Source organism: Zalophus californianus, chromosome 10 (assembly GCF_009762305.2).
Source record: "Zalophus californianus isolate mZalCal1 chromosome 10, mZalCal1.pri.v2, whole genome shotgun sequence".
NCBI lineage: Eukaryota > Metazoa > Chordata > Mammalia > Carnivora > Otariidae > Zalophus > Zalophus californianus.
Genome location: NC_045604.1, coordinates 41,124,064 through 41,149,748, shown reverse-complemented (window position 1 = coordinate 41,149,748; position 25,685 = coordinate 41,124,064). Strand labels below are relative to the sequence as shown.

General features: G+C 54.4%; 1 protein-coding gene across 1 annotated transcript in view; it reads right to left on the bottom strand.

The window, feature by feature from the left end:
* The window catches only part of QSOX1 (quiescin sulfhydryl oxidase 1), a 34,984-nt gene extending 9,376 nt beyond the window's left edge, over positions 1–25,608 (bottom strand). The window contains exons 1-8 of the mRNA XM_027612707.2: positions 25,208–25,608; positions 18,311–18,411; positions 10,060–10,105; positions 9,401–9,503; positions 7,760–7,850; positions 5,432–5,577; positions 3,546–3,680; positions 1,166–1,295 (exon numbers count right to left, since the gene is read on the bottom strand). Coding sequence (XP_027468508.2) covers positions 1,166–1,295; positions 3,546–3,680; positions 5,432–5,577; positions 7,760–7,850; positions 9,401–9,503; positions 10,060–10,105; positions 18,311–18,411; positions 25,208–25,469 — 1,014 coding nt within the window. The 5' untranslated portion in view covers positions 25,470–25,608. The remainder of the gene's footprint in view (positions 1–1,165; positions 1,296–3,545; positions 3,681–5,431; positions 5,578–7,759; positions 7,851–9,400; positions 9,504–10,059; positions 10,106–18,310; positions 18,412–25,207) is intronic.
* Positions 25,609–25,685: the final 77 nt, after the last annotated feature.

Genomic DNA, 25,685 nt, shown 5'->3' with positions numbered 1-25,685 from the left:
GGTGTCAGGAGGAAGGATGAATTAAGGGCTCTGGACTTCAGGGAGTCACCCTCTGCCTGGAGCGGGAACGCTGGTGACCGCACGCCACCCAGTGGCCAGTCCAGCCCGCTGCTTCCAGGAGAGAGCACGGACCTGGGGGAGGGGCCGAGGGCTTCAGGCTGCAACAGCACCACGCAGACTGAGCCAGGTGGGCTGAAGGCCAGGACGGGCTGAGACTGGCAGGCAGTTCCTGTTGGGAGGCCCAGATCACCGCCAGAGGTAGCGCCGGCTGCCCGCAGACCTGACACGGGTGGGGGGAGCGGGGGGGGGGGCGCGGGGTGGCTGAGTCAGTAGTCAGCCTGTGGAGGGGACCAGGCCCGCATCTGACTCAGCAGTCCTCAGCAGCCCAGAGCCTTGGGTTTTAAGTAGCGCAGCACTGGCAGGGGATGTGGAAGCAGACAGAAGGATGCGGGGAGGGAGAAGGAGACAGGTGCAGGGGGAAGGGGGCCTGCACCTCACCTTCAGAGATGGGGAGGCTGTGTGGCAAAGAAAGGACCACAGGCTCTGCAGCCAGAGATCTCAGATCCTCATAACACCTCCTCACTGGGAGGCATAAGGCAAGTCCCTTGAACAACCTGGGCCTCTTAAATGGGGGTAATACTTGCCACTGGGCAAAGGCAGGAGGATTAAATGCCTGACACACAGCAGAGCCCCAACAGGTAGGAGCTGCACTTCAGAGAGTAGCCATGTCGGCAGGAAACTACAAAGGAATAAGGCAGGCGTGGCTAGGGCCAAGGCCCTGGTCAGACTATGATCAGTGACGGAGAGGGAAGAGAGGAGATTCAGAAAAGGCTTCTTTCCTTCCCTGTGGCATCCATGGGTCCTGCTTCCCCAGTGACCACGGCTACACTCCAGGCTCAGACTGTGGTGGAAGACTCAGGCAGAGCCACAGTCACCGAATCAGCGGGGAACATTCCCCAGGGCATCTGGCCCTGCCCTCCCCAGCCACCTGCATAGGGTGGGCTGGGAAGGGGGCTGTCCCTGGCAGTGCGAGCCCGGGGCAGGGTATGACTGAGACTGCAGGGTAGCAGCCCACGGTGGACGGGGACAGCTGTGGGTCCAGATGTCCAGCCAGATCAGGAGCTCCCGAGGGAGGTGTGGCAAGGGAGGCTGGGGCCCTGCTCACCTGGGCCAGCACTGCCATGAACTTTTTCAGGGCCACCAGGCGCTGCCCCTCCAGGAGAGAGAATTTGCCCACTTCTACCCGTAGGATGTAGTGCAGTGCAGATTCCAGATCAGCCATGTAGATCTTGGAGCTGAGGACCCAGAAGGAGGTGGAGAGAGAAAGGGTTAACCGCAGGACAGGGGCTGGGGACAGCACCCAGGGCTACAGGGAGAGAAGGGGAGGGCCATGCCGATGGTCACAGAGTCCTGTAAGTTAGCACTAGGCTCCGCCACTAACTAGCTCTGTGACTTTGAGTAGATTACTGAACTTCCCAGAGCCTCTATTCCTCATTTATTATAATAAAGAAATAATAAATTGCTCATGGGTAGGTTGCTGAGAGGAATAAATAAAAGCACAACTGTAAGCCCCTCAGCAGCTCCTGGCATAAAGTGGGGGGGGGGGGGCCTTGTACAGGCTCAGGGCCAGTGCCTCCTGTGACTCCTTAAAGGTGCTTTTAATTAGGCTGCTGGCAGAAGGTTGAGTTTTGTTCCCTGTTCTGAACAAAGATCCCTAGGGACAGACAGACCAATAGGTGCACCCAAATAATGTGGCTCTGGAAAAGCTGGGCCCTCTCTGAAAGACCAAGGCTCTGGCTGCCCACCAAGGCAGGGCATGGTGGGAGTTGAGGGGTTAGGAGGGGAAGTGGTGTGTTTTTTGGGGGGGGCTGATGTCCTTGCAGCTGCCAGGCCTTGGGTAGCAGGTGAGGCTCCATGTCATACCTCTTGGGCTGATCCCAGCCCCGGGGGGAAAGCTTGCAGGCTCCAAGCAGGCTGCCCCAGAAGCCCGGGTCTGGACTTGGGCTTCTGAAGCAAAGGGCTCGTCATGTGTTGGCTGCTTCTCCACCCATGCTCCTGCGGCCTGGGTTCTGGCCTTAGTTCTACAGTGAGCCAGCTCTGGGAGGCAACTCAGTTTACCCCTCTGGGCCTCAGTGACCTCACCTGTAAAATGAACTGATTACTTCCTACCTCCTAACACTGCAGGGAACCAACAGGGTCAGCTAATGGGGTGAGCACTGTGACCACTGTGCTCCACCCTCTGGGCCCGACTGTGCTGTCCTGGGTCTCAGTACCCCTCCATTCTTGGGGTCTGCCTCAAGACGTGGCCCCGTGACTAAAGGAGATCATGTATGGAAGGTGCCCAGCACAGAGTTTGGCACCTAAAGCCAGTAAGTGTCAGCTACTGTAATTTGAATGATGTGAATCATCATAATGTGAAAGACCATAATGACCGTTCCCACCTCTCAGTCTCTCCTTCTTTCCTGATTTTTAAAAATCTCCCCATTAGGGGCGCCTGGGTGGCTCAGTTGGTTAAGCGACTGCCTTCAGCTCAGGTCATGATCCTGGAGTCTCGGGATCGAGTCCCACATTGGGCTCCCTGCTCAGCAGGGAGTCTGCTTCTCCCTCTGACCCTCTTCCCTCTCGTGCTATCTCTCATTCTCTCTCTCAAATAAATAAAATCTTTAAAAAAAAAAAAATCTCCCCATTAGTGCTTTCTACCCTGAAAGTCCTTCATGCTGGGACGCAAAATCCTCTGGAAATCAGATGACCTTTCCCCCAGTTCTCTTGTACAGGCTCCTTGTGGAGGCCACCTTCCTGATGCAACTCTGAGCTCCCCGCTTAGCCATTTCTACTTGGTATACCGCCGGGTGCCAATGCAAGAGGCTTATAGCCCCATCTCCTGCCCAATGAGCAGGAATTCTACTGCAAGAGCAGAGCCAAGGAGCCTTGGAGAGAAAAGCAGCTTCCTCATGGTTAGTCTGTGCACAAAGATTACAGGCTACCCCAGACGGTAGTGAGCTCTCCAGCACTAGAGGCATTCAAATGAGGTCAGTAACTTCCTAGAAGGGACTGTAAACTCTCTGGGGGAAGGGACTGCATATCTGTGTGCATCTGTATTACAGTGCCTAGTGTGTAGCAGATACTCAAAAACATCTGGGGAAGAGAGAGTTGCTCGGGTGGGAAGTTGGTTGAAAGGCCACAGAGTATCCTTCTAAGCTGATTCTACTTGGTCTGGAATAGCGTTACGTTTAAGAAATATGGGCATTGCAGAGCATTCGTCCCATCACGAAGGACACCAGTAAATGCTGTCTGGCTTGCAGGCTCCTCCAGTAAATGCTGTCTGGCACCTCCCACAGGCAGCAGACACCGTTGCCACACAACCATGACTCTTCTGTGTACGGTCAGCAGCCAGGGGAGCCCAAAGGCCAAGGCCAGCCCTCGGGGGGTCTGGGATTGGAAAGGCATGCGCTAAGCTCAAGACAGGGAACAGAGTGTGGTGTGAAGGCCGGGGTCTGCGATCCCCCCCAGCAGGGCTGGGGGGAGGGCAGTGGGCATGGCCTTACCGATCTGCGACTTTCCACACGGTGGGAGCTACCGTGTGAGCAGTGGTTGGCACGACCTTGGTGGGGACAACCTCCTGGGCGGCGCTGGAGAACCTCTGCAGGTAAGCGGTATAGAAGGACCTGGATTCCGCAAGCCTGTGAGGGGAGAAACCACAGAGGGGAGGCAGTGAGTATGGAGAAACGGACGCCAGGACAAATTCATGTCAGGAGAGGAGGCAGGTGGCTCAACTGACAGAAATGTTTATTTTTTTAATTTATTTTTTAAAGATTTATTTATTTATTGTAGGGGGGGGTGGTCAAAGGGAGAGGGAGAGAATCTCAAGCAAACTCTGCGCCGCGTGCAGAACCTGATGCAGGGCTCGATCTCATGACCCTGAGGTCAGGATCGGAGCCAAAACCAAGAGTCGGACACTCAACTGACTACACCACCCAGGCGCCCCTTGACAGAAATGTTTATGAAGAGATACTTGAAGCTGGTTTGGTCTCATCCTCAGGGAGGTCAAACCAAGGCACCCAGGCCTCACTTTAGCCTTTCCACCCACCACTCAGGCTGTGGAAAGCCTCTCTGACACCAGTCTGAGGTCAAAGGCCCATCTGGAAAAGCAGCGGGCCTCAGAATTCCTCAGCCTGTCCCGGAGAGGCTGCGGGAAGGAGCTACTTCTGCCCGCGGACAGGATGGCGGGGTCCGACTACCTTCACCAGAGACCAAGGGAGGTTGCCCGCTCACAAGCTTGCTCTGAGGTACCAGGGGCCACATTACTTCCCCAAGGGAGTTTGATACCTGATTTTTAAAAAACAGGTAGTAACAACAACACTAAAATTCTCAAATCCTTGTACAATCCTTTTGATTTCTTTCTATCTTCTGGTAGAGAGTCCTTGAGGGCAGAGGACCCCTCCTCCTGGTCATGGCCACCTGGAGGGAGGGTGGGACGGGACACCCCAGGGGGGCTGGCAGCAGGAAGCCTGCTTTCCCCTCCACGGTCCTGCCCGATGTTTATCCAAGGAGCAGATGGCTCAGGAGCAGCGTCGTCACAAACAATTTTCCCCTCCACCAGCTCCAAGCGAGGAAACGATGCCTCCTCCCCTCAGCAAGACTGGCACTTTCTGTCCCTCCCCATCCCCCTGCAGCCAGCCGTCAGGCTTCCCTCCCCCTGGCAGAATTCCCTGACGAGGCTGGCTCGGTGCTGTTTGGCAACTGGGGCTGGCAAGGGCCCCGGGCCGCCCTGCCTGGCCTCTGTCCGGGATGGCACTAATGGCCCCGCAGGGCAGCTCACTGGGCACCTCAGGCAAGTTGTGATCTCCCTGGCCCTCGAGCTCCTGCCTGCAGGAGCCAGGCGACATCAATCATCTGCCCAGGGAGGGCACCAAGGCACCATCTGGCGCCATTTAACGGGCCATTCAGCGGCAGAAGCCTGACAGAGCGGCTGCGGCTGGCCTGATTGTTTTCTCTTGGCATTTTGGAACCGGCTATTGTCTAGCTCCTAATGAACTTTTCTGCAATTAGAAAACCAAAGGGAGGGAGAGTCAGGCCTATCTGAGTGCCTGCCAGGCCTGCAGCCTGCGAAGAGTCTGTGAACAGAGGAGGATGGGGACTAGGGCCAGGGCTGCGGTGGCGAGGGTGCCGGAGCCGCGGTGAGTGCACCAGGAGCCTGAGGCCGGACTCCTGAGCTGGGGGCCGGGGGCCGCGTGCCTGGCACTGCCCACCGCTCCCCCGCCCCGCCCAGGACAGGCAGCTGCTCCTCCTGCAGTGGGGGCTCATCAGAGGAAATGCAGGAGAAAGAACCTGGCAGCCCCTGTGAGAGGCCCCGGCAGGCTTCTCTGGGAGGGCAGAAAGGATGCACACATGGGGAGAGGAGACAGGGGACAGAGGGACACACTGCACTCACACGTGGACCCGGGAGGCAGAGCCATTCCGAAACAGCAAGTAGCAAGATGGGAAGTCAGTGACCCCAAACTTGCTCACCACGTCACCCTCCGTGTTCAGGACCCTGCGCACTGCTATGCCCTGGTGCTGGGACAAGTCCAGAGTCACCTGCGGAGACAGACAGACGTGTCGGGGGTGGGGGCCATCCAGACTCTAAGCCTTTCAGAGAGTGGACAAGTCCACATCCACCCCACAGGGCACACGAGTCACAGGCTGCCCAGGACAGGGGCCTTGGAACTCCACACCACACACCCTGGATTTCCTAGGGCAGTCCAATTTAATATAATTTTCTTCCAATGAAAGCAATCTGTAGAAAGCACAATAAAATGTGGTTTTACTTTTATTCTTATACTTATAAGACTTTCTATCTATATTCCAAATCAGAAAAACATACTTAGACATGATTTTATTTCTTGAAAGAAATAAGGTGAAAAATCATATTAGCTAACTTACTGAGTAGGTATTATGTGCTATTTATAGACTGCTTCACTGAATCTTCAAAATAATGCTATGAAACAGGAACCATTATTAGGAGACCAAGCCAGCAGGCACAGTCTACTCTGGCTGCCTGGGTTTGCATCCTGGCCCCACTGGCCTAAATCTCCCCCTGACTCAATTTCTTTACTTGCAAAATTGAAATAATAACAAACCTACCAACCTCAGAGCGCTGTTAAGAGGACCGAAGGGGTTAATTTTATAAAATGTGTTAACAGTGACTGGTGCATAGTAGGTCCATAAGTGTTCACTAAAAAACTAAAATGCCTTGGGCGCCTGGGTGGCTCAGTTGGTTAAGCGACTGTCTTCAGCTCAGGTCATGATCCTGGAGTCCCGGGATCGAGTCCCCCATCGGGCTCCCTGCTGCTCAGCGGGGAGTCTGCTTCTCCCTCTGACCCTCCCCCCTCTCATGTGCGCTCTCTCTCTCTCTCTCTCTCATTCTCGCTCTCTCAAATAAATAAATCTTTAAAAATAAATAAAAAAAAACCTAAAATGCCTATTGCAAATGGAAACACAGAGGCTGAGCAGTGAAATCAAGTGTTGGGGTGACAGTTAGCAAGCTCCTGAACTGGGCAGTAAACCCCAGTTCAATCTGGCTCCAGAGTCTGGGCTCTTGGCTACTGTGCCCTCCTGCTTCTCAAACTAACCATCTCTGAGCACCTCTGCATGGATACAGGGTCCCTGCCCCTGGGGGACAGTAGGGAGAAGTTTTGATTCCAATAAACATTTATTAATCACATCCTCGTGACAGGAACGACCCCAGGCCTGGACTGGACCCCAGAAGGGTCAGGCAGTGCTTCAGCAAAGCTCCGCGCCCCGCCCTGCCCCATCTCCCTCTGTTTCCCCTCTCGGGGCTTAGAGGCTTGGGACTCCGGGCTTAGACAGCCCGGAGCTCTCTGGATCTGCCTGATGAGTTTCAGGAGGAAAGCCGTTCGGAGCCAACGGTGGGGTTTGATTTCATCTCCACACTCATGCCTCTTCTGGGTCCCTGCATTGCCTTGGGACTTCATCCATGCCCTGGCCCATCCCCCCTCAGCGCCCGGGAAAAGCCCGCAAGGGGTCTAGAGAAGTCTGTGAGCCAGCGGCAGAATGAAAAGCACTCTGCATGAGGCCAGAGGAATGGATCTTTAAAAAGCACCTACTCTGTGCCAGCTACCAATCCAGGCCCTTTCCCTAACCTGCCTCGTTGGACTGTGCTGGCAATGCTCTGAGGAAAGGTAATGATCACTGCTTTCCGGAGAGGGAAATGGGGCTTGGGGCAGCGGGGTCTTGATTACAGACAGATCACCAAGGGGTGGAAATTCACACCTGCCTGTTCTGTTACCAGCTTCACGTGGCAAGGGACCTCATTTCCTCCTGACGGTCCCTCCCCGATCCCGAGCTCCAACTCTGCGGGGGTGGGGCAGTGTGGAAACCACCGGGGCTTGTGGGGCTCACAGACCTCGTTCAAAGCCCTGCCCCACCAATTCACTGGCCGGGGGATCTTTAACATGTTACCTGATTATCAACCCTAATTGTGAAGATTAGTGATTACGTGTGCCAGGACTCTAGTCCAGGGCTCAATGAATGTTATAGATGCGGGTTCAATGAGGGAAATAAAAAAGACATGGTTTTCAAATGGAAAGGTCCAGCTCCCACACTTCCTGGGTCCCCCAGCAGGGGTCAGGCCAGTGCTGGGCTAAGAAGCACACGTGGCCGAGACCCTAGAATTCACTGGAACAGCCCTGCCCCTGAACTCATTGGGCTCTCTCCCGACCGCTACCCTGGGGTTGTGGGGACCCTGGGGGCAGCTCACCTCTCTACCCAGGTAGGAGCCTTCCTTTTCAAAGATCAGGGCCAGGTAATCTTCGTTGTTTCTCGCAAAGAATCCATCAATCTCCTCCAGCCTGCAAGAGACAAGGGCGGCAGTGACCATCCACAGACCTGCTGGGGACCCAGGTGCGGCTGGCACAACACCGTGGGCACAGCCATATACCGCCCTCCTGTTTCCACCCCAGGCTCCGTGGAAGTCTCCCCCTGCCTGCCTTCCAGGGGAAGCAAGCCAAACCCTTAGTCTCAGAGGATGCTGCCTCTGCTACCCCACACGTTGGTTCTCCATTTGGCCCACCTCGATTTTTTTTTTTTTTCACGCTGTCTCTTTTAAGAATCTGGAGTGAGTACGAGGTGGTCTGGGGAGGAGGCGGAGGATGGGGGAGTGGGGCTTTGAGACCAGGGGTCTCTATGTTCTGGGTAAGGGCAAGGCTTAGTGAATATGGACCAGTGTTTAGTACCCAGCAGGTTGGCAGGTTTACCTGATCTGAGGCTTTTAAGATCTCTTGGGACTGAAAATGCACCATGAAGGATGTGTGTACGTAAGAAAGAGAGAGACGGACACGGTCGTTGAGAAATGTAAGTAAGGGGCAGGCTGGTGGGAATGTTTCCTGGAGAGAAGGGGTCTAGTTGTGCAGCCCCAAACCATAGCAAGACAAACGCTGGGCCCAGGGTCTCCGTGGGACCCTCCAGGAGGATGGACACCTGGGCAAGTTGATAAAAAAAAGAAATCATGGGTTGGATTCAACCCCAACTGACGCTTAGAAGCACACTCTCTCGGCAGGGCTATGGCTTTCGACAACATCAGTAAATCTATGTGGAGGGCCTGGGGCATCAGTGCCTCCTTCATGAGGCTCCCCAGGCCCTGGAATCTTCACTGTGCTCTGAGGCTGGGCTCCCTCCAGCAATGTCTGCTGGTCCTTGGATTTGTTCCTTCTTGGCAGGAATCCCTGAGGTGGGCTCTATCTTGTCTCGAGTTCTCATCAGGGAGGGCAAGACCTAGTGTTCTCGATTTATCCTCTGAGGGAGAGCTAACGCAAGGCACCGTGCCCCTTCCTCTCCTAGAAGAGGCAATCCTGGCAGCCCGCCTGGCAGGCAGATACGGGCCACCAGCCACCATGCCTGATGCTCTGCGGCACAACAGTCACGTGCCCCACCCCCCAGGCACAGCCACCGCTCAGAAGGATGACCACTTCTTTTTACAGACAGGGCTCCCTTCTCCTCTGAGCCTCCCTTCTTCATCCGCATGTCCACTCTCTCAGTGCCCCCTCCAGGTTAGATCATGTGAAGTCTGCTGCACCCCCGAAACATTCCTGAGGACAGACTGTGAAAAGCAGAGGCAGGTATGGCCTGAAGAACCCTCGCCCATCTCTTCCTTCCCACCCAGCAGGACGGCCCCTTGTCCCCCTGTCGGTCCCACGAAGCCAGGGCTCCTCAGGGAGGACCTCCAGCGACAGGGATTCTTCTATGAGCTGCTCCCGAGCGGCTCTGGGTTCTAGCCCACAGAGGTGTCTGCATCGGAGACAAAGGCCTTCGTACCCCCCCTGCAGCTGTCCCTGCAACCCTCTCGCTCCCAGGCCTGTGATCCTGGCCCACGCTGCACCAAGTCGGCTCCAGCCCCGAATACCTGGCCGGCTCCAGCGGGGGACAGTCGGGGGGCCACGTGTCACTATGGGACTCCAAGGCGTCGATGAGCCTCTTCCGCAGCGTCTCCACATCAGCACCAGCCACTGGATGAAGACGGACACGGGGGAGGGGGTGCATGAGGAGGGAAGGAGAAGAGTCCCAGCACCCTTGTCAGCTTCACTAAAACAAAGGGCCTGGGGCACAGGCTAGTTCTGAGAGAAACAGAGCACGTGTCAGTCCTTCTCTATTAGAGCAGTGGGGTGGGGTCTTCTTCTGTGGCCCTAAGTTATACAAGAAGACCCATCCCTCAGAGGGCAGGAAACAGTCCCTCAGGCCTGGAGCCCAGGAGTGCTTTCCCCGGAGGCTGTCTGGTCTGTCCCTCTGGATGTCAACCCCATTTTGACATGAAGGGTTGGCCTGTGTACATGGTGACCCTCCCCTCTTCCCAGGACCCTCAATGGACCAAAACAGAAGGGCTTCTTCAGCCTCCTTTTCCAGAAGGCATCTTCCAGGCTGGCTGGGAAGGCCCCAGGAAAACACAAACTCTGCTTTCACTTGGGAAACTCTTCACCCTGTGGACCTTGCTAGGCTCTCCTCACCTCAGTAGTAACCCAATAGAAAGAAAAAGAAAATCCTGACAACTGGAACCAGGACACCCACCTGGCAGCGTTGATCCTGAGCCATTCTTGGAAAAGGCCTTAAAGAACTGGAAGCAAACACAGAGGCAAGAGTCAGTGACACACGGAGCTAAGACTACCATCCCAGTGCCAGATGGATCCGTGTCTAAGACCCGGCTGCCTACTAAAGGGGCTGACGTGGGGCAAATTACTTAACTTTTGTGAGCCTCAGTTTCCTCACCTGTAAAAGGAGAACAGTGAGGTATCTGCTCCTGGAGCTGGACGCAGATTCCTGTCCCCACTGTCTCTGTACCGACCCCCACCCCCACGGCTCTGAGGCACCCAGCAAGGCGCAGGCAGCAGCTTACACACTCCACGTGTGGTGGGCCGTCTCTCCGTCTTCAAATGAATGAATGAAAATATTCATGCGTGAATGAGTGGATGAGGCAGACTTAACTGAGAAAACAAAGTCACTTCATACTTCCCCCAGAAAATGTCAGCTGCCCTCTGAGGCAATCTGTCCTTAGAGGCTGGTGTCTGTCCACCAAGAACTCGCAGCCTGGCTCGGCAGACACCCCACCAAGGGAGGGGTCTCCAGGTCAGGTCCTGCTGAAGGGTGGGCCCGAGGCGCTGCAGACACAAGTCTTGTTAGAGAGAGGTCAATTTAACTCATCACTTTGTCCTCTCTTCCCCTTTAGAGGACACTCCAGGCTCAGTCCCTGGGCAAGAGGAGAGAACAAAAGGCAAGTCTTCACAATCTGGGCTTCTCCTAAGTGGCACGACCGCTGCCAGGGCTCTGGCCTGTGCTCTCCTGGGCTCAGGAGGGAATAAAGTTTAGTTGTCCTGACAGACAGACAGCCATGTCAGTGACTGGCAGAGAGCCTGCCGGCCAGGAAGAAGACTCTTCCTGAGATCCTCGGGGCCCACCTGTAGCTTCCTTGGGCCTCTGCCTGCAACAGCATGGCCATCTGGCCTTATTCCAAGCTGGTGGCTGAGTGCAGGCCCTGGGGTCTACCAGACCTGGATACAAGACCTGGCTCTGCGATGCACCTGCTGTGTGACCTTGGGTAATCCATTAACCTCTCTGTGCCTTCCCCATCTTTAAGATGAGGATGGCGCCATCCACCTTGAGGAACTGCTGTGAGGATTCAAAGACGATACATCTTGGGGCGCCGGGGTGGCTCCGCTGGTTAAGCGACTGCCTTCGGCTCAGGTCACGATCCTGGAGTCCCGGGATCGAGTCCCGCATCGGGCCCCCTGCTGAGCAGGGAGTCTGTTTCTCCCTCTGACCCTCTCATGCTCTATCTCATTCTCTCTCTCTCAAATAAATAAATAAAATCTTAAAAAAAAAAAGATACATCTCAAGTGCTTGTGTCTGGTGCATACAGTAAGGGATCAATAAATGTTAACTGCAGGATTATCATCATCCCCTTCTTTCCCTTGTTCCACCTTTTAAACACTAGGAAACACTGATCAGCTAGTGTGTGCTTATCTCAGCCATTTGTAGGCAGAACCCGAAAATTCAGAGGCCACCTGCCCATCTTCCCACATGAAGAACAACAGAGATGCACAGAAGCCACCCATCTCTTCCCACCTGCAACCTTCTCCTGTTCCCGCTGCCCTCACCTGGCTCCTAACCCCTGCGAACTGCTTTTTTCTCTCTCTTCTTAGACCATCAATATAAACTTTTATTCTGGGTGGAAACCATTTGCTGATACATGCCACATATATTTATAATAATGTTCTTTGCAGCTCCTGAACAAATTTTGAGTGAAATTATACGTTATCCTAACACGTGTAAAAATGCTCATAAATTCCCTGAATTGTGGGAATTTAGGGCGGACCCACGCAGCTACAGCTGTTATTTTCAGTCATGAAAAGCAGCATGGTCACTTTTCTTCGGCCACCACGCCCTCCCCCAGATCTGAGCACGTGCCTTACGGAAGGGGGCTGACCTTACCTCCTTCTAAAGGCAGGCTGCCGGCCCCCAGCTGAGCGTTCTGAAGGCCCTGGCTGGGGGCAGCGGGGAGTCAGGCAGGAGCCCCAGCAAGACTGACCCAGGAGAATGCAGGGACTCGGAGACACAGCCCCGGAATGCAGGGCTACGGGAAGGCCCCCTGTGTCCCTCCGTGTATGCTGTGCTACCACACAGCCATCCCTTTTGTCCTCAGACGCCTCCCATCTGCCTTCCAAAGTGAGGACAGCACTGGAGCCCCAGCTCCCACACTTCATGCTCTTAGGAACTTTTCCCTATCAGTCTCTCTTTCCCCTTTCCTGCCAGCAACTTCCCTATGCCTACAAACATTCTGATCCTCCTAATCTAATTTCTTAAAAATAAAATAAAATAAAATAAAATAAATAAAATAAATAAAATAATAAATAAAATAAAATAAATAAAATAAAATAAAATAAAATAATAAATAAAATAAAATAAATAAATAATAAAATAAAATAAAAATAAAATAAAATTAATAAAATAAAATAAAATTAAATTAAATTAAAATAAAATAAAATAAAATAAAATAATAAAATAAAATAAAATAATAAAATAAAATAATAAAATAAATAAAATAAAATAATAAAAATAAAATAAAATAAAATAAAATAATAAAATAAAATAAAATAAAATAAAATAAATAAAATAAAATAACAAAAAGGACAGGAAGGGAAGGTGGATGGGAATCGAGAGAAGCCCTCCTCCCCCCTCCAGTTACTGCAGGTCCCGTTTCCCTGGGCTGCCAGGTTTCTCAAAGCAGGGTCTGCTCTGCCTCTCCGACCGCCCCTCTCTTCACGCCCATGAGCCATCAGTTCCACTGACCACTCTGGCTCCCCTCCCTTGCTTTCTCTGCAGTGTCTGTTGTTAGCACTGCCTGCCTTCCCCACAGCGCCAGGGGCTGCCATGTTTGGTAGCACATATCCCCGACGCTCTCCTTCTTGGCCTGCATGCTGCCACCTCCCTTGCCTCAGCCAAAACTGAGCAGGCCTGCTTGGCCACCTTGCCAGCCTCCCCCCCGCCTTTGTCCTAGCCTCTCCCTGACTCCTGTCTTGTGTCTGCTGCCCCCACAATCTCTTGCCCCCAGTCTCTCCTCCTGCCAGGTATCAGCTCTTGACACTCTTTCTGTTTAAAAAGCCCTGGGAAGAATCGTCACAAACCAGGGGGTCAATCCATGCTTTTGAATGAAGAGCAAGTGAATGAGCGAACGAACAAGCCTACTGTTTGTCTTCCTTGCCGACGTCATGTACTTGGGCTAAATGATTTGCAATCTGAACCCTTTGTCTCAAGTCCTCATCTGTCCTAGACTTGTTTCCTCCTGGTGCCCTCCACACAGGTACCAGCCCCCCACACCCCTCCAAGACCGAGTCACCCCTCCAAGACCGAGCCACCCAAGACCGAGCCAGCCCTCCAAGACCGAGCCAGCCCTCCAAGACCGAGCTACCCCTCCAAGACCGAGCCAGCCCTCCAAGACCGAGCCAGCCCTCCAAGACCGAGCCACCCCTCCAAGACCGAGCCAGCCCTCCAAGACCGAGCCAGCCCTCCAAGACCGAGCCAGCCCTCCAAGACCGAGCCAGCCCTCCCAACCTGTTTCTCCATCTGTGTTCCTTGTCTCACCCCATATCCTTCCCTGTTAACCAGACCAGCATCTTCTCCTCCCTCAACTCCACTCCGCCAGTCAGGGGACAAGGTCTGTGAATTTGGCCTTTGTGATTCCTCAACAGTCCTCTGGGCCAGCTGCCTTGTCCAGACCAGGGCTTACCACCTATTTCCTGGACTAATGCACCAGTCCCTACCTGTCCCTCTGTGAGGTCAGAAATGTTAATCCGCTCCATCTTTTAATCCCCCAGCTGCTCATCATTGCCACTTCGCTTAGTGGCACCATTCTGGTCCGATCGGATCACTCCTCAAATCTCTTCCATGATCCCCACCCCCCCGCCCATTACCAGTGAATAATGTCTAAACTCACTGTGTTTTGAGGGCTTCCAGGATCTGACCCAAACTCCAAAACTTACCTTCCACTGCCCCTCTTCCCTATGCTTCAGCTATGATGGGCCTGAAACCTGAACTTTCTTGAGGATAGGACTACACCTGGGCATCTCGGCAAGCCCCACAGTGTCTAGGACTCAGAAGACATCTGCTCAGTCGAACAGAGAACCTCTGTCCTTTGATCATTGAGATGCTCATGTGAAACGCATATTAAAATCTAGTCAGGGCACATTTTTATCCTCTATTAAAATGCATCCTTCTTAAGTCAGCTGTTGGAGGCATGTGCCTTCCCAGGGGAAACCACCACAACTCCTTGGGAACAGGTAATTAAGATGACAGCAGCGAGTTTTCTTTTTTCCAGGAGCAGTCGGCACCCAGTCCCTTTCCTTCCATCACCTCACACAGGAGCCTCTGCCTTCCCCAGCGCTGGTGCTCCTGGAAGACCTCCACATCTCCCCAGAGGCATGAGGTGGGTCTTTACCAAACTGTCAAGAAGCAACACCAACATCAGCTGCCTTTCTAGGGGTCAAGTAAAGCTGAATGGGAAGCGACTTTCCAGTGGTGACCATCGATGACACTGAATCCAAGCTTTTAAAACAAGTTTCAAGGAAAATGACCCAGTCTCCAAACAGCTTACGGGGAGCCCAGGAGGATCCACAGGGCTAACCATTCCTATGCCGGAGACTGACTGTGGAGGCGACTGGGGGCCCATATCCTTCTTCCAGAGAGAGGCGGAGTCACCCTCCTTGACATCTCCCCCCTCACAAGGGTCACAGAAGGTAACAGCCTAGCCTCTGTACCCCCACAGGGTATCCACCTCCCGGCCCCGAATTCAGGGCCCTGACATTACCGTCCTGCCTCAGCCCTGCCCATGAGCCTCTGCCCCAGCCAGACCAGTCTTCTCGACATGTCACACACTTCTGCCCACACAGGGCCTCTGCTCTTACCTCCTCCTCGGCCCGCATTCCTCCTCTCCTAGCCCAACCCCATGCAGCCTTCAACACCAAGGGGAAGTCCCCTTCTCTCTGATGCATGAGGGAAAGGGCTCAACGAGCCCTGGGGAGCTCCTCCGGCATCCGCTGCATACAGATCACTCCCCGCCTACCGGCGGGCTGGTAACCTCAAGGCCCCCAGCAAACACGCACTCAGTAGCTGCTGACTGACGGACTGCCTAAATGCAGTGCCCACAGACGAGCTACGGTGGGCTCCACAGGGTGACTTAGGGAGGAGATGGGACAGTAACATTAACTGAACTCCAAGCTATCCCACAAGATGTCCCGGCCCTCTCACATGTAAGGCCTCACGTCACACTCGGCAACAATCCTATTAGGTATAGATATTATCATCCCATTTTTTACAGACAAGGGACACTGAGGCCTGTTGCTGAGGCACTGTTAAACAATCTTCTGAGTCATATCCAGTATGTACAGTAAGCAGTGGAGCCAGGATTTGAACCCACATCAATTATCTCAGAATCTTGCAAAGGGGAGATTTCTGTCCTCTCCCACCCCAATGCTGATGCTCTCTGGAATCTTGATTCCAGCTGGGCTACAAGGGGTCCTGACGGATGACCCCCTGACGGCACTCCTGTGGCCCATGGCAAGGCCCCTCCCCACGAGTTCCAGCTTCTAGGTTCCCTAGGTGCCAGCTGGAACCTGTTGCCAACTAGTCCCTCCCTCCCTCCCCCACACCTTTGTTTTCTTCCAGCTGAGCTCCAGCTCCAGTCTGATGGGCTCCTGACACAGCAGGACCTGCAGGACCAGGTGTTTGCTAAATAGGCGGGGCTAGTGGAAGCTCACTGCTTGCAAATGGTGACAAGGGGCAGGAGGCAGAGGAAAGGGACAATGACACATGTACCTGGGGGTGACCCAGCCTCGTGTGTGGGTCTGTCTCCATCATACCAGCAACACTCTCTCTTCCCCTGTTCAACATGTGCTCTCATCTTAGAGTTCTCACAGCCTTTATGGGTAGGAGCGAGAACAGGCCCAACCCCAGGGTGGGCAGCAGACAGGTCCACGGGCAGCCAGGCTGACCGTGAGGGTCTGCCCTGTTTTCCAGGGAGTCCAGCCATGATGCCCACAGGCACACTAGACTCTCTGGAGATCTGCAATTTGTTTGAGTGGCATTTTCTAAACATTAGAAGCAACCTGAACTGTAACATCAATTTAGCGAATCACGGCTAGTATTTAAAAAATAAATAAATGGAAAAATAATTAATTTAAAAAAATGGAACAGAAAATAGCAGCGGGTCCTGCATTTAGGAAGAATAAATATTGTTTTATGAGACTTTCGTGTTGGCGATCACATACAAACCAACTTCTGGATCTCACTGTGAAATGGATGTATCTTACTTCATAGGGCCTTAGAGCAGAGACCCAGTGGGAGCTAGAACCACTTGCCCCCTGGGCTCGAGTCCTGAGGACAGGGCACTGAGGGCCTCTCCCGGCTGAAACTGAACTGCCAGGGCCCAGCCAGGCACTGCCCGTGCAGAGGCTGGGGAAGGTCAAGACAACCAGCCCAGGGCCCTTCCAGCGCAGGGCCCTCCCAGCTCCCCTCCCACAGCCAGCTGGGCGGTGCAGGAGATGATTAATCACTTGAGGCATTCAGGCTACGTGTGCTGCGTGACTGGGGTAGATGCTGGGAGCTTCGGGACCTTCCTCACACCCACCGAGCCCCGGCCTCTCCCAGGTGGAAACACCAAGCCTCGGGTGCCAGGTCCCACAGAATGCAAGCCCCCACCCGATGTCCTGAGCCGGCCCTGGCACCAATGCCCATCCCGCTCCCAGGGGGCTGGACCCCCATGGCCAGTCTTCACTGAGAGAAGCATCAGCCTGTGAACGAGGACTCCTCCAGATACACTGGTCTTCCCACAACTTCCCACACAGGGCTGCTCACCCTGGCTCAGCAAAAGCAACAGAGATCCTCGTCCGCCCCCCATTAGTAATTTTGAGTATTTTCAGTTACATGTTTCTCGGGATGAGAATAAAGCAAAGCAATGGCCCTGCCAGGGAGGTCTTTTACTGGAAAGAGATGACTGATAAGCAATCTCTCTACTGGCACCTCTAAATGATGTGGTCTCAGCTAAACCTGGGTTCTAGGCCTGACCCCACGTGGTAACAAGCATGTAGGAAGGAGCCCTCTCAGTCTGTGGGAATCTCGAACCCAGCAGGATTTCACTGGGCATGAGGAATAGAGAGGTCACGTGGAATTCAAGCTGGACGTTCTGGCTGGAGCCTGGAGCCTGGAGCCTGGCTTCCTAGACAAATTCTCTTGGAGTAATTAGGCTGAAATCCGGCTCCTGGTTCTGCTTGGAACTGGAGGCCCCTGAGCTCAGAGATCTTGTTCAGGGGACAATGCTTGGCATTTTAGCTTTCAGAGACCTTTCCAGATTATTCTTAGTGGTTACAGAGGAAATGCTTTTCTAGATGCCATTCTGGTAGAAGGAGGCTAATTATAGCTGGAGGTAGGGAGACAGATTCTGATTCTTTAATTTGGAAGCAAACTAATTGGATTATAGCTGGGCCTGAGCCCTGGGGAGGGCACTGAGTATAACTGCATAGCCTTGCCATTCTCAGCTTCCCAGAACCTCCCACTTGAGAGCCTTGGAAGTTGCTCAGATGTTAATTAAGCTGTTGATGCCCCACAGTGGGCAGGTTGTCAGGCAAGGCCTCACTGGCGAGCTCATGCTACTTTCAGCCAGAGCTGGGGTGACAGAGCCCTCATGCGCTGGCTGTGATGACTCCCGTGATGGCGATCCCCGCCGCCTGAGGCACTGGCATTTGACCATGGGTGAGGCTACCCTGACAGGTCACTTCTGAGCTACTTGGACTCAAGGCACTTGCCTGATGAGGATGAAGCTTGCTGGTATTTTCTGGGAGGTCATCAGGCCCCCTGAATCTGATCCTGACCATGGGTGGGTCAGAGCCTGAATTGGGTTTTATAGGGTTAGATCAGGCCTCGAAGGCTGGGAGTCAGGAGGGAGAAGAATTGGAAAGAGGCCCTTGGGAGCTGGGGGTTCTCACCAGCCCAGGCGATAACCACCTCACAGCTCAAATCAGAGCAGCTGAAATCAGCCCATCGCAACTACCCTCCCCAGCCACAGCCCCTTCCTTTTTAAAGGGCAGAACTTGCCAGACCCAACAAACCTCCCAATTCACATGCCTTGCTGCCTCTACAGCAGGTGTCTCATCAAGCACAGGGACAGTGCTCCAGGGGCTGTGACTGAAGCCAATGGGAGGACCCCACGGAGCTCTGAGGCCAGGGGAGCACGGGAAGTTGGCACCACGCCTGCTCTCCCCTCCCTGTCACGCACCCTCACGGTTGGGAAGCCGGGGATGTTGAAGTCTCTGCAGGTTGCGCTGTTGGTCTCGTCAGCACAGTCCAGGGCAGCGAGATTCAGGGCCGGTCTCCAGTCTGAAGGGAAAAGAAAAACAACTAGGTAAGTAAGAGGGGCCGCCCGGCACCTCTGCCTGCTTACCTCTCCCATGCCACACTCCCCCCACACCAATGCCCAGAGCGCCTGCCCCTAAGGCTCTCACGAGAAAGGTCATCCCTTCCTCAGGAAGGATCTCTGAGATAGTCTGGTCATTCTGCACTTAGCCTGTGCCCAGGACGTGGCTAATAGCACAAGCAATGCTCTCCTGTGATAGCATCTGCGGTTCTCCATTATTCTGTGGTGGGGGAGGGGCACGGAAGCTGCAGGGGCTGAAGAAAGATGTCAGATGAGCTTGAACCCCTGGGGAAAAACCCTGACATGGCCTCTGTCCCCGCTGCCCTCCAGAGAGCATCAGTTCCAGAAGGGCGAAGGTTTACAACTCCCCGGCAGACGCTCGGGAAGGTCTCTGTGGCCAGAGGTACTGGCAGTCAGCCCAGCCTGCATGGGTGGCACACACGTGGTGAGGACTGGCTCCCCTGCCAGAGAGGGAGGCAGGGAGCCCAGGGGAGGAAGGAAAAGGCACCTGGAATCTAGGAACCACTGGAAAAGAAGCCCTGAGGCCAGAGTCTGGAGGGAGATGAAAAGCTCGAGGAGTTGCCTGGGCACCCCGCTCCTGCAACAGGCCCCAGGCTGCAGGCCTCCCTCCGCTGAAACTCACTGGCAGAGGACATAAAGGCACCATTCTGGGCCACGGCCCAAGATCTGTGAAGCAGAAAACAGGCTTCTCTACCAGGCAGGCCCCCTGAGCTCTGGTTCCGGGTCAGGTGCCCCTTGGGCACCTACTCAAGTTCCCCGTCACAGTGACGCTGCTTCAGCGGGAAGGCAGGCTCCACACACACCACGGGGTGGGATGGACTGGTGCCCACCATGTGGCACAGGGCCCTGCTCAGGTCTCCTCCACAGACACAAGCCTGTCCATCCCTAAGCGCCTATTCATTTCTGCATCCTCACTGCCCGGCTTCCCCAGTGAGCAGCACACAATAGGTGCTCCGTGACTGCTGACCCCGTGACACAGTCTACCCAGGCAAGGGCCCAGCTCTCAGCAGCTCGGGTGCTGGAATGGCGTCTCTCAGCTCTGCCTCAGCGTAGCGGGTCCAGGCCAGGGGTGAACGTGATGCCATCACCTGGGAAGGCACGCGAGAAGAGTTGCCCTGGATCACAGGCAAGAGCACCCCAGGCCGCCCTTCTGTGCCTTCTTCCCTGCCCGAGGGAGGCCCAGGTCACTCCCTATGGCCATCTGGCACGCTCCAGGCTTGGCTCCGTCTGTTCTGCATCTTGGGCTCTGGTCACTTTGTGCAGGGAAACCCCCAGGAGAGACTTGGCGCCTCTCAAAAGAGTAAATCGATTGGACAAAAGGGTGGAAGAGGAACAATTTCTTGTCCTTCTACCAGGGAGGGCCACCAGCAGGGGTCTCACAAAGCCACCTGGCAGGGTGACCAAGGACTGGAGGCCTCAACTGCTCCTCTCCTCTCTGAGAGTACAGTCCACCATCTCCAGGGCCAGAGTCTGCCCGCTGCCATTGGGGCACGAAGACTGAAGGGACAGGGAGCTAGCGCTCAGGGGGCACCCACCGCCTCTCCCCACTACTGTTCCTGGAGGGGGGGCACCAGCCCCCCAACTCTACAAAAAGCAACTGAAGTCTCTAAGTTGTCCAAGGGCTACCAGACTCAAACCCTCTTCTTTTCCCCCGCCACCTCACCGGGGGCAGGATATTGCCCTTCTGTTTTTGCTGTTTGCTCTGATCACAGCCTTCCCCGTGAAAGAGAGAATGGTAAAAAACAGTGCCGTCTTCAAGCGACACACGCTTCTTTAACTCAAGCACCCAGTCACTATCAGAGACTCAGCTCTTAGATGATGATACCGTACATACAGAGAGTTTACGAAGAGTTTGCTATGTGCCTAACTTATCTCGTTCCATGTGCAACTCCCCTCGGGGGCAAGGCAGAAGCTATTATCTCCAGAAACTGCTTTCCTCCCCTGTAAAAGAACATCCGCGAACCATGCCCACCGCACGTTGCGTCAGTGGTAAATCTGGGATCTGAACCCCTGGTCTCAGGAAGGCCCAAGACAGAGAGCTGCCCTGCGGGCTTCCCAACCGGGAAAGCCGGGGTGGGGGGTGGGGAGTGGGGCGTTAGCAGTGGGGGCCGGGGGGAAAGGGGATGCCTGGGAATCATCAGCCCCTTGCTCCTGGGTAGCCCTGTGATTCCTTATCTTTATACCTTGACTCCCTGTCCCTCCAAGAAATGGAACCGGTGCCTGTTCCTACCTGCCCCAGGCACAGGGGTAGGCTGGGCCCAGTCAGGTGCTGGGAGTCCTGGCTAAGGAATGTTTCTCAGGAATATCAACGTCAATACCTTACTGAGCCATAATGACATATGACGATCTGATGTGATACTCATCACCATGGGCCTGACCATCCATTCTAGTCATTGTACAAGGAATGGAGAGGACCCTTAGCGGGGCGCTCCGCTGGTAAAGCAAGGCTGCATTTAAGTAAAGTGCACGGTTGTCAACGAGGAGCAGAACTGGCGGAGGGAGGCTTTTTAAAGTGTCAGGTGACTTAAACACCACAACCTGCAGGCTTAACACCTAACATCAGCAGTATCAGCCCAGCCCTACTCCGGGGGAGAAAAAAGTCTCCTGGCACAATTACTGCCCTGGCGAAGTAACTTCTCTATTAACAAGAGAGTAAATGAGCATATGGAGAGGGGGACGGGTGGGCAGACAAGGATAACTGGACACCTGTGGTCTCCGGGTGGCAAGTGAAGAGACACCCTATAGTGAGGGGGGGTCATGGGCTCCTTCTGAAGTCAGAGGCAGGATCCCCGCCCCCACTCACCACTCCAGGAAGGTGCATGGACCCAGGGTCACATGACTTGCCCATAGCTCTAAGTGGTCAAAGCACCATGAGCACCATGTGTCTCCTTTCTGGGCCTTATGAGTCAAAGAGGGACCAGGGTAGATGGCCTCTCCTGTCCTTTACAGCTCGAACAGCTGTTCAAGTGCTGGACGGCAAACAACTCTCAGCAAGGAAAATGGCCACAAGTCCTCCCCGTGTTAAGCAAGCTCCTATTAAGACAGAGGCCAGAGCCACCCAAACCACCAAGAGTTAGTCAAGTGGTCAGAACCAGACCTCCATGCAAGTCTCCAGGAGTCCTCCTGACAGGGAGTTAGCCTGTGCCCTGCCATCACCACCGCATCCCTTCCTCCCTGTTGCAGACTTCTGGGCAGTGAGGTCACGGGACAGACAAAATGCCTTCCCTAGCCTTCACACCTGGCTGCCATTCCAGGCCTGAGTCCAGAAGAGCCACAGCACCAGCAGAGGGCCTGGTCACTACATTCTCATTTGGAATCCTGTGAGGCTCATACCATTGGCCTGCGTAACTGTTCAGTGGGCTCCTACCCTGTGCCAGGCTCTGCACTAAGGCGTCATGGGGTACAAGGGAGGTGGTCTACACCGGGGAAAGGAAAGACGGCAAACTACCACTGTTCAGTGTCACCCAAACATCCACGCCTTATAACTGTCATTTCTGTGGCTTGGCAGAGGCCATTTTCCCACCCAGAGGACTCCTCCTCCTTCACCCACCCCTCCACCTCCCTAGGTTCTGGAGAGAAAGAGATGGGTTCGAGAACCTCCTCCAGTATCTGCACAATCTCGGGCAAGTTACTTACCTGTTAACAAAAAAAACCCATCGATTGCTCAGATATTTTTTCATAAAGGTCATATATATACGTACTAGTGGCCTGTAAAGGCCCTTAGCAAAGTGCCTAAGGCCAGTGTGTAATAAATAACTGCTTAAATTAAGGCCTGCTGACAGATTAGCCCTCCATGACTTCGCCCTGTCCTGAGTTTCTACAAGAAACAGTTGAGCCACTCCTTTGGCCTTTTTCAAACACAGCTTCTCACTGTTGCCAATTTTCCTGCAGTGTGTAGCTCATTTCCCAAACTGCAATGTAAACAATGTTCTGCATACAGAGGCCACTTAACAAATATTTACGGGATTTATTAGCCAGTGAAGAGTAATGAAGATCTAAAATGAACACAATCAATTTCCCAAACATATGATGACACAAGAGCTGTCCTGGACCAGAAAGGGAGGAGCCAGATCTACAGAAGCCAGCGCTCTGGCCCATGGCAACAACTGTCCCAGAGAACCCATCCCACAAGTCACTGAATAAATGCGCCCTAGCCAGTCAGAGAAAGGCCTGAGGCCAGCCGGGCAGGGCTGCAGAATGTTTCTCCCCCCTCATGACCTTCCACACTCTCACTGCTCCTACCCCAGATACTCCTACCATTGGCAGAAGGCAGGGGCACACTCCCACAGGCCCCAGGGTGGCGTCTGAACCCTCTGCTGGCCCACAACCATTTTCTCAAGGAACCTCAGGAATACAGAGATGATGTAAGCCCAACCCTGGCTTCTCAGCAGGGCCTCACCGTTGGATGGGAGTGGGGGCATTCTTTATTACCACAGGCTGACACCAGATTCGGCTGGTTCTCCCCCCAACCCGATCTTGTTAAGGGGGCTGACCCAACCCCGTGGCTCATGGGAGACCTCTGGTTTCCTACTTCCCATTGGCTGTGGTTCATTTCCACAGACTCTGATACTTCCACTGTCCTTCCTGGAGATTAAGTTTCGATTTGCGTTTTTTTAGGGAAAGACTGTCACTCCATGCACCAGGGCAAGACCCCTTTTGGAAGCAGCAACCCTCGCCCAGGAGTAAGCTGGGTCAGTGTCTGGCTATGCGATTCACTGGAAAACTCTGGGTTGCAAGAGGCCAAACACATAAGTCAGCTGGAAGCTAAACCTTCCCTTCAGCATTCTTAAGACATAAGAATCTTCTAGATGGAGTTCATCTGCGGCCGTTAGAGCCCTCTCATAACCTCAAGGTGGAAACTGACCTGGGGATTTTTATGATTTTCTGGTCCACAAGGTCCCCTGAACACCTAATGTCCCCTCAGGTGTTCCAGTTCCATGCTCAACACTCTTCCTCCCCCTTGCCCTGACCAGATGTGTTGATAGCACCCAAACAGTGAGAGGAGCTGCTGAGAAATGGCACATTCAGGTGATGGGACCAGAGAGGCGGGCAGACAAGTGTCTACATACACACTGGAGGTAAAATGGTTTATCGGTTTTGTTAAAAGTAACTTTTCCAGGACCGTACGGCTAACAGATGTATACATCTTTCCATCTGGCCACTTCAGTAACCACGATGCAAGCTGCTCAGGGGAAGCGGGAGCCTGAGTTTGAAAACCAACGCCTACAAATGCACTATTTTACCACGAATGGTTGAGCTGATCAAGAAATACCAGGGGCGCCTGGCTGGCTCAGCTGGTTAAGTGCCTGCCTCTGGCTCAGGTCATGATCCAGGGGTCCTGGGATTGAGTCCCATATCGGGATCCCCACTCAGCGGCCAGTCTGCTTTTCCCTCTCCCTCTGACCTTCCCCTGGTTTGTGCTCACTCTCTCTCAAATGAATAAAAAAAAAAAAATCTTAAAAAAAAATACCAACAGCACAGCAAGGAAACAACAGTTCCAGGTCTCTCTTTAGAAAGAGGCCCATTCCCTAAGATGCCCACAGTCCTCATTCAGTGATCATTTCCAGTCAGGAGCCAAGCTAGGGCCCTAGCAACACAATCAGGAAGTAGCTTCATTCAGAGGCAACAAATGAGAAGCAAATCACTACCACCACACCCACCAAACACCCAGTATCTGAGCTAGGCAGCTGTGTGACACCACAGAGATCCTTCAATTCTGGAAAGGAAACTCTGAGATAATGCACGTCATGTACTTAGCCAGGAAGGTGTCAGACGTATAGTAAGCACTTGTAAATATTAATTACTATTATTGTCATATTTTTTTCAGTTCTAGTCTTGTTTTTGTTTGTTTGTTTTTTAATTTATCATTTCTCTGATAGAGTACACCTTTAAATATCGATACATTTAGTGGTCTTGTTACCTCTCTACCCCCTCAGGCTGCTAGTCAATGAATGGTATGTCCCACAACTGAGGGGCTTAGAATCAAGGAAATAGGGTGTTAAGGGTCAGGCCACTGAATAGGAACATAGAGCAAAGGGCCAAACACACACCAAGAGGCTGCCTTCAGTCAGGCCTCTGGGTTCATGGGTTAAAACAGAAGGGTCTGAGAGGGTGCATGGCCAAGGGGAAGAGAGAAGATGCGTGGCCCAGAAGCTAATGAGCTGGAGGCCTTGGGTCAGGAGAGGCCTAGAACCCACAAAACTGTGTCTCAAAAGTAAAGCTGAGAAGAGACGTCTAGGTGGCTGCTGGGTCAACTAGCCAAGGGGTTGGCAGACGGAGTGTCAGTTCCTTTTCTCCCCAGCACTGATCCCACAGCAGCTGCGGAACTCGGCAGGAAGGCGACATGGGTCCCTGTGCGAGAGGAAAGGGACCGCCAAAGGCGACTGCAGCGGAGGCCTTAAGGTGTCAGCAGAGCAGGAGGACGAACAAAGGAGAGGCCGGCGCAGGGATGGGGGCAGTAAGCCGGCTGAGGACCGACGGGAAAGCAGAGCAGGTGTGAGGGCCCGGGCCGCCGGGAGTGGGGAGAAGCTCGGGACACCGGCCAAGGGGAAAGAGACTGCGAGGCGCGGGAGCCAAAAATGGAGTTGAGGGCTGGAAACCGCCGGGGAAGTGCGAGGGGCAGAGAGGAAGAGGTGGGCGGAGGCCCCGGGCCGGGGGGAGGAGGGCCGGGTGGGAGAGGCCTCGGCCGGGCAGGTGGTGGGGATCGGCCCCGGGGGCGCGAGGAGATTCGCCCCTCACCTTTGACGTCGTTGGCCAGCGCCTTCCACGTCGGGGCGAAGGCGATGCAGTGGCCGCACCAGGAGGCGAAGAACTCAACGGCCCAGGCGCTGCGGGAGCCCAGCACCGCGCCGCGCACCGTCTCTGTCTGCAGCAGCGTCAGCGGGTCAGAGGACGAGTAGAGCGCGGAGCGCGGGGCCGCGCCGGCGCCGGCCACCGCCAGCAGCAGCGGCAGCAGCAGCCGCGACGGCGGCAGCCCCGAGCCGCAGCCGCACCAGCCCATCCTGCGCCGCCGCGCCCACCACTGCGCACCAGTTTCGGACGAGTGGGCGCCGGGCCGCTCGGCCGCTCTTCCAGCGTCCGTCGCGGGGAGGAGCCTCGGGGGCTCCGCCCCCTCCGCGGCCCGGCACCGCCCCCCCTTCCCCGCCCCGCGGTCCGCGGAGGCCCGGGAGCTGAGCTAGCGGGTTCCCGCCTCTGACCTCAGGGGGGCGGGGAGCGC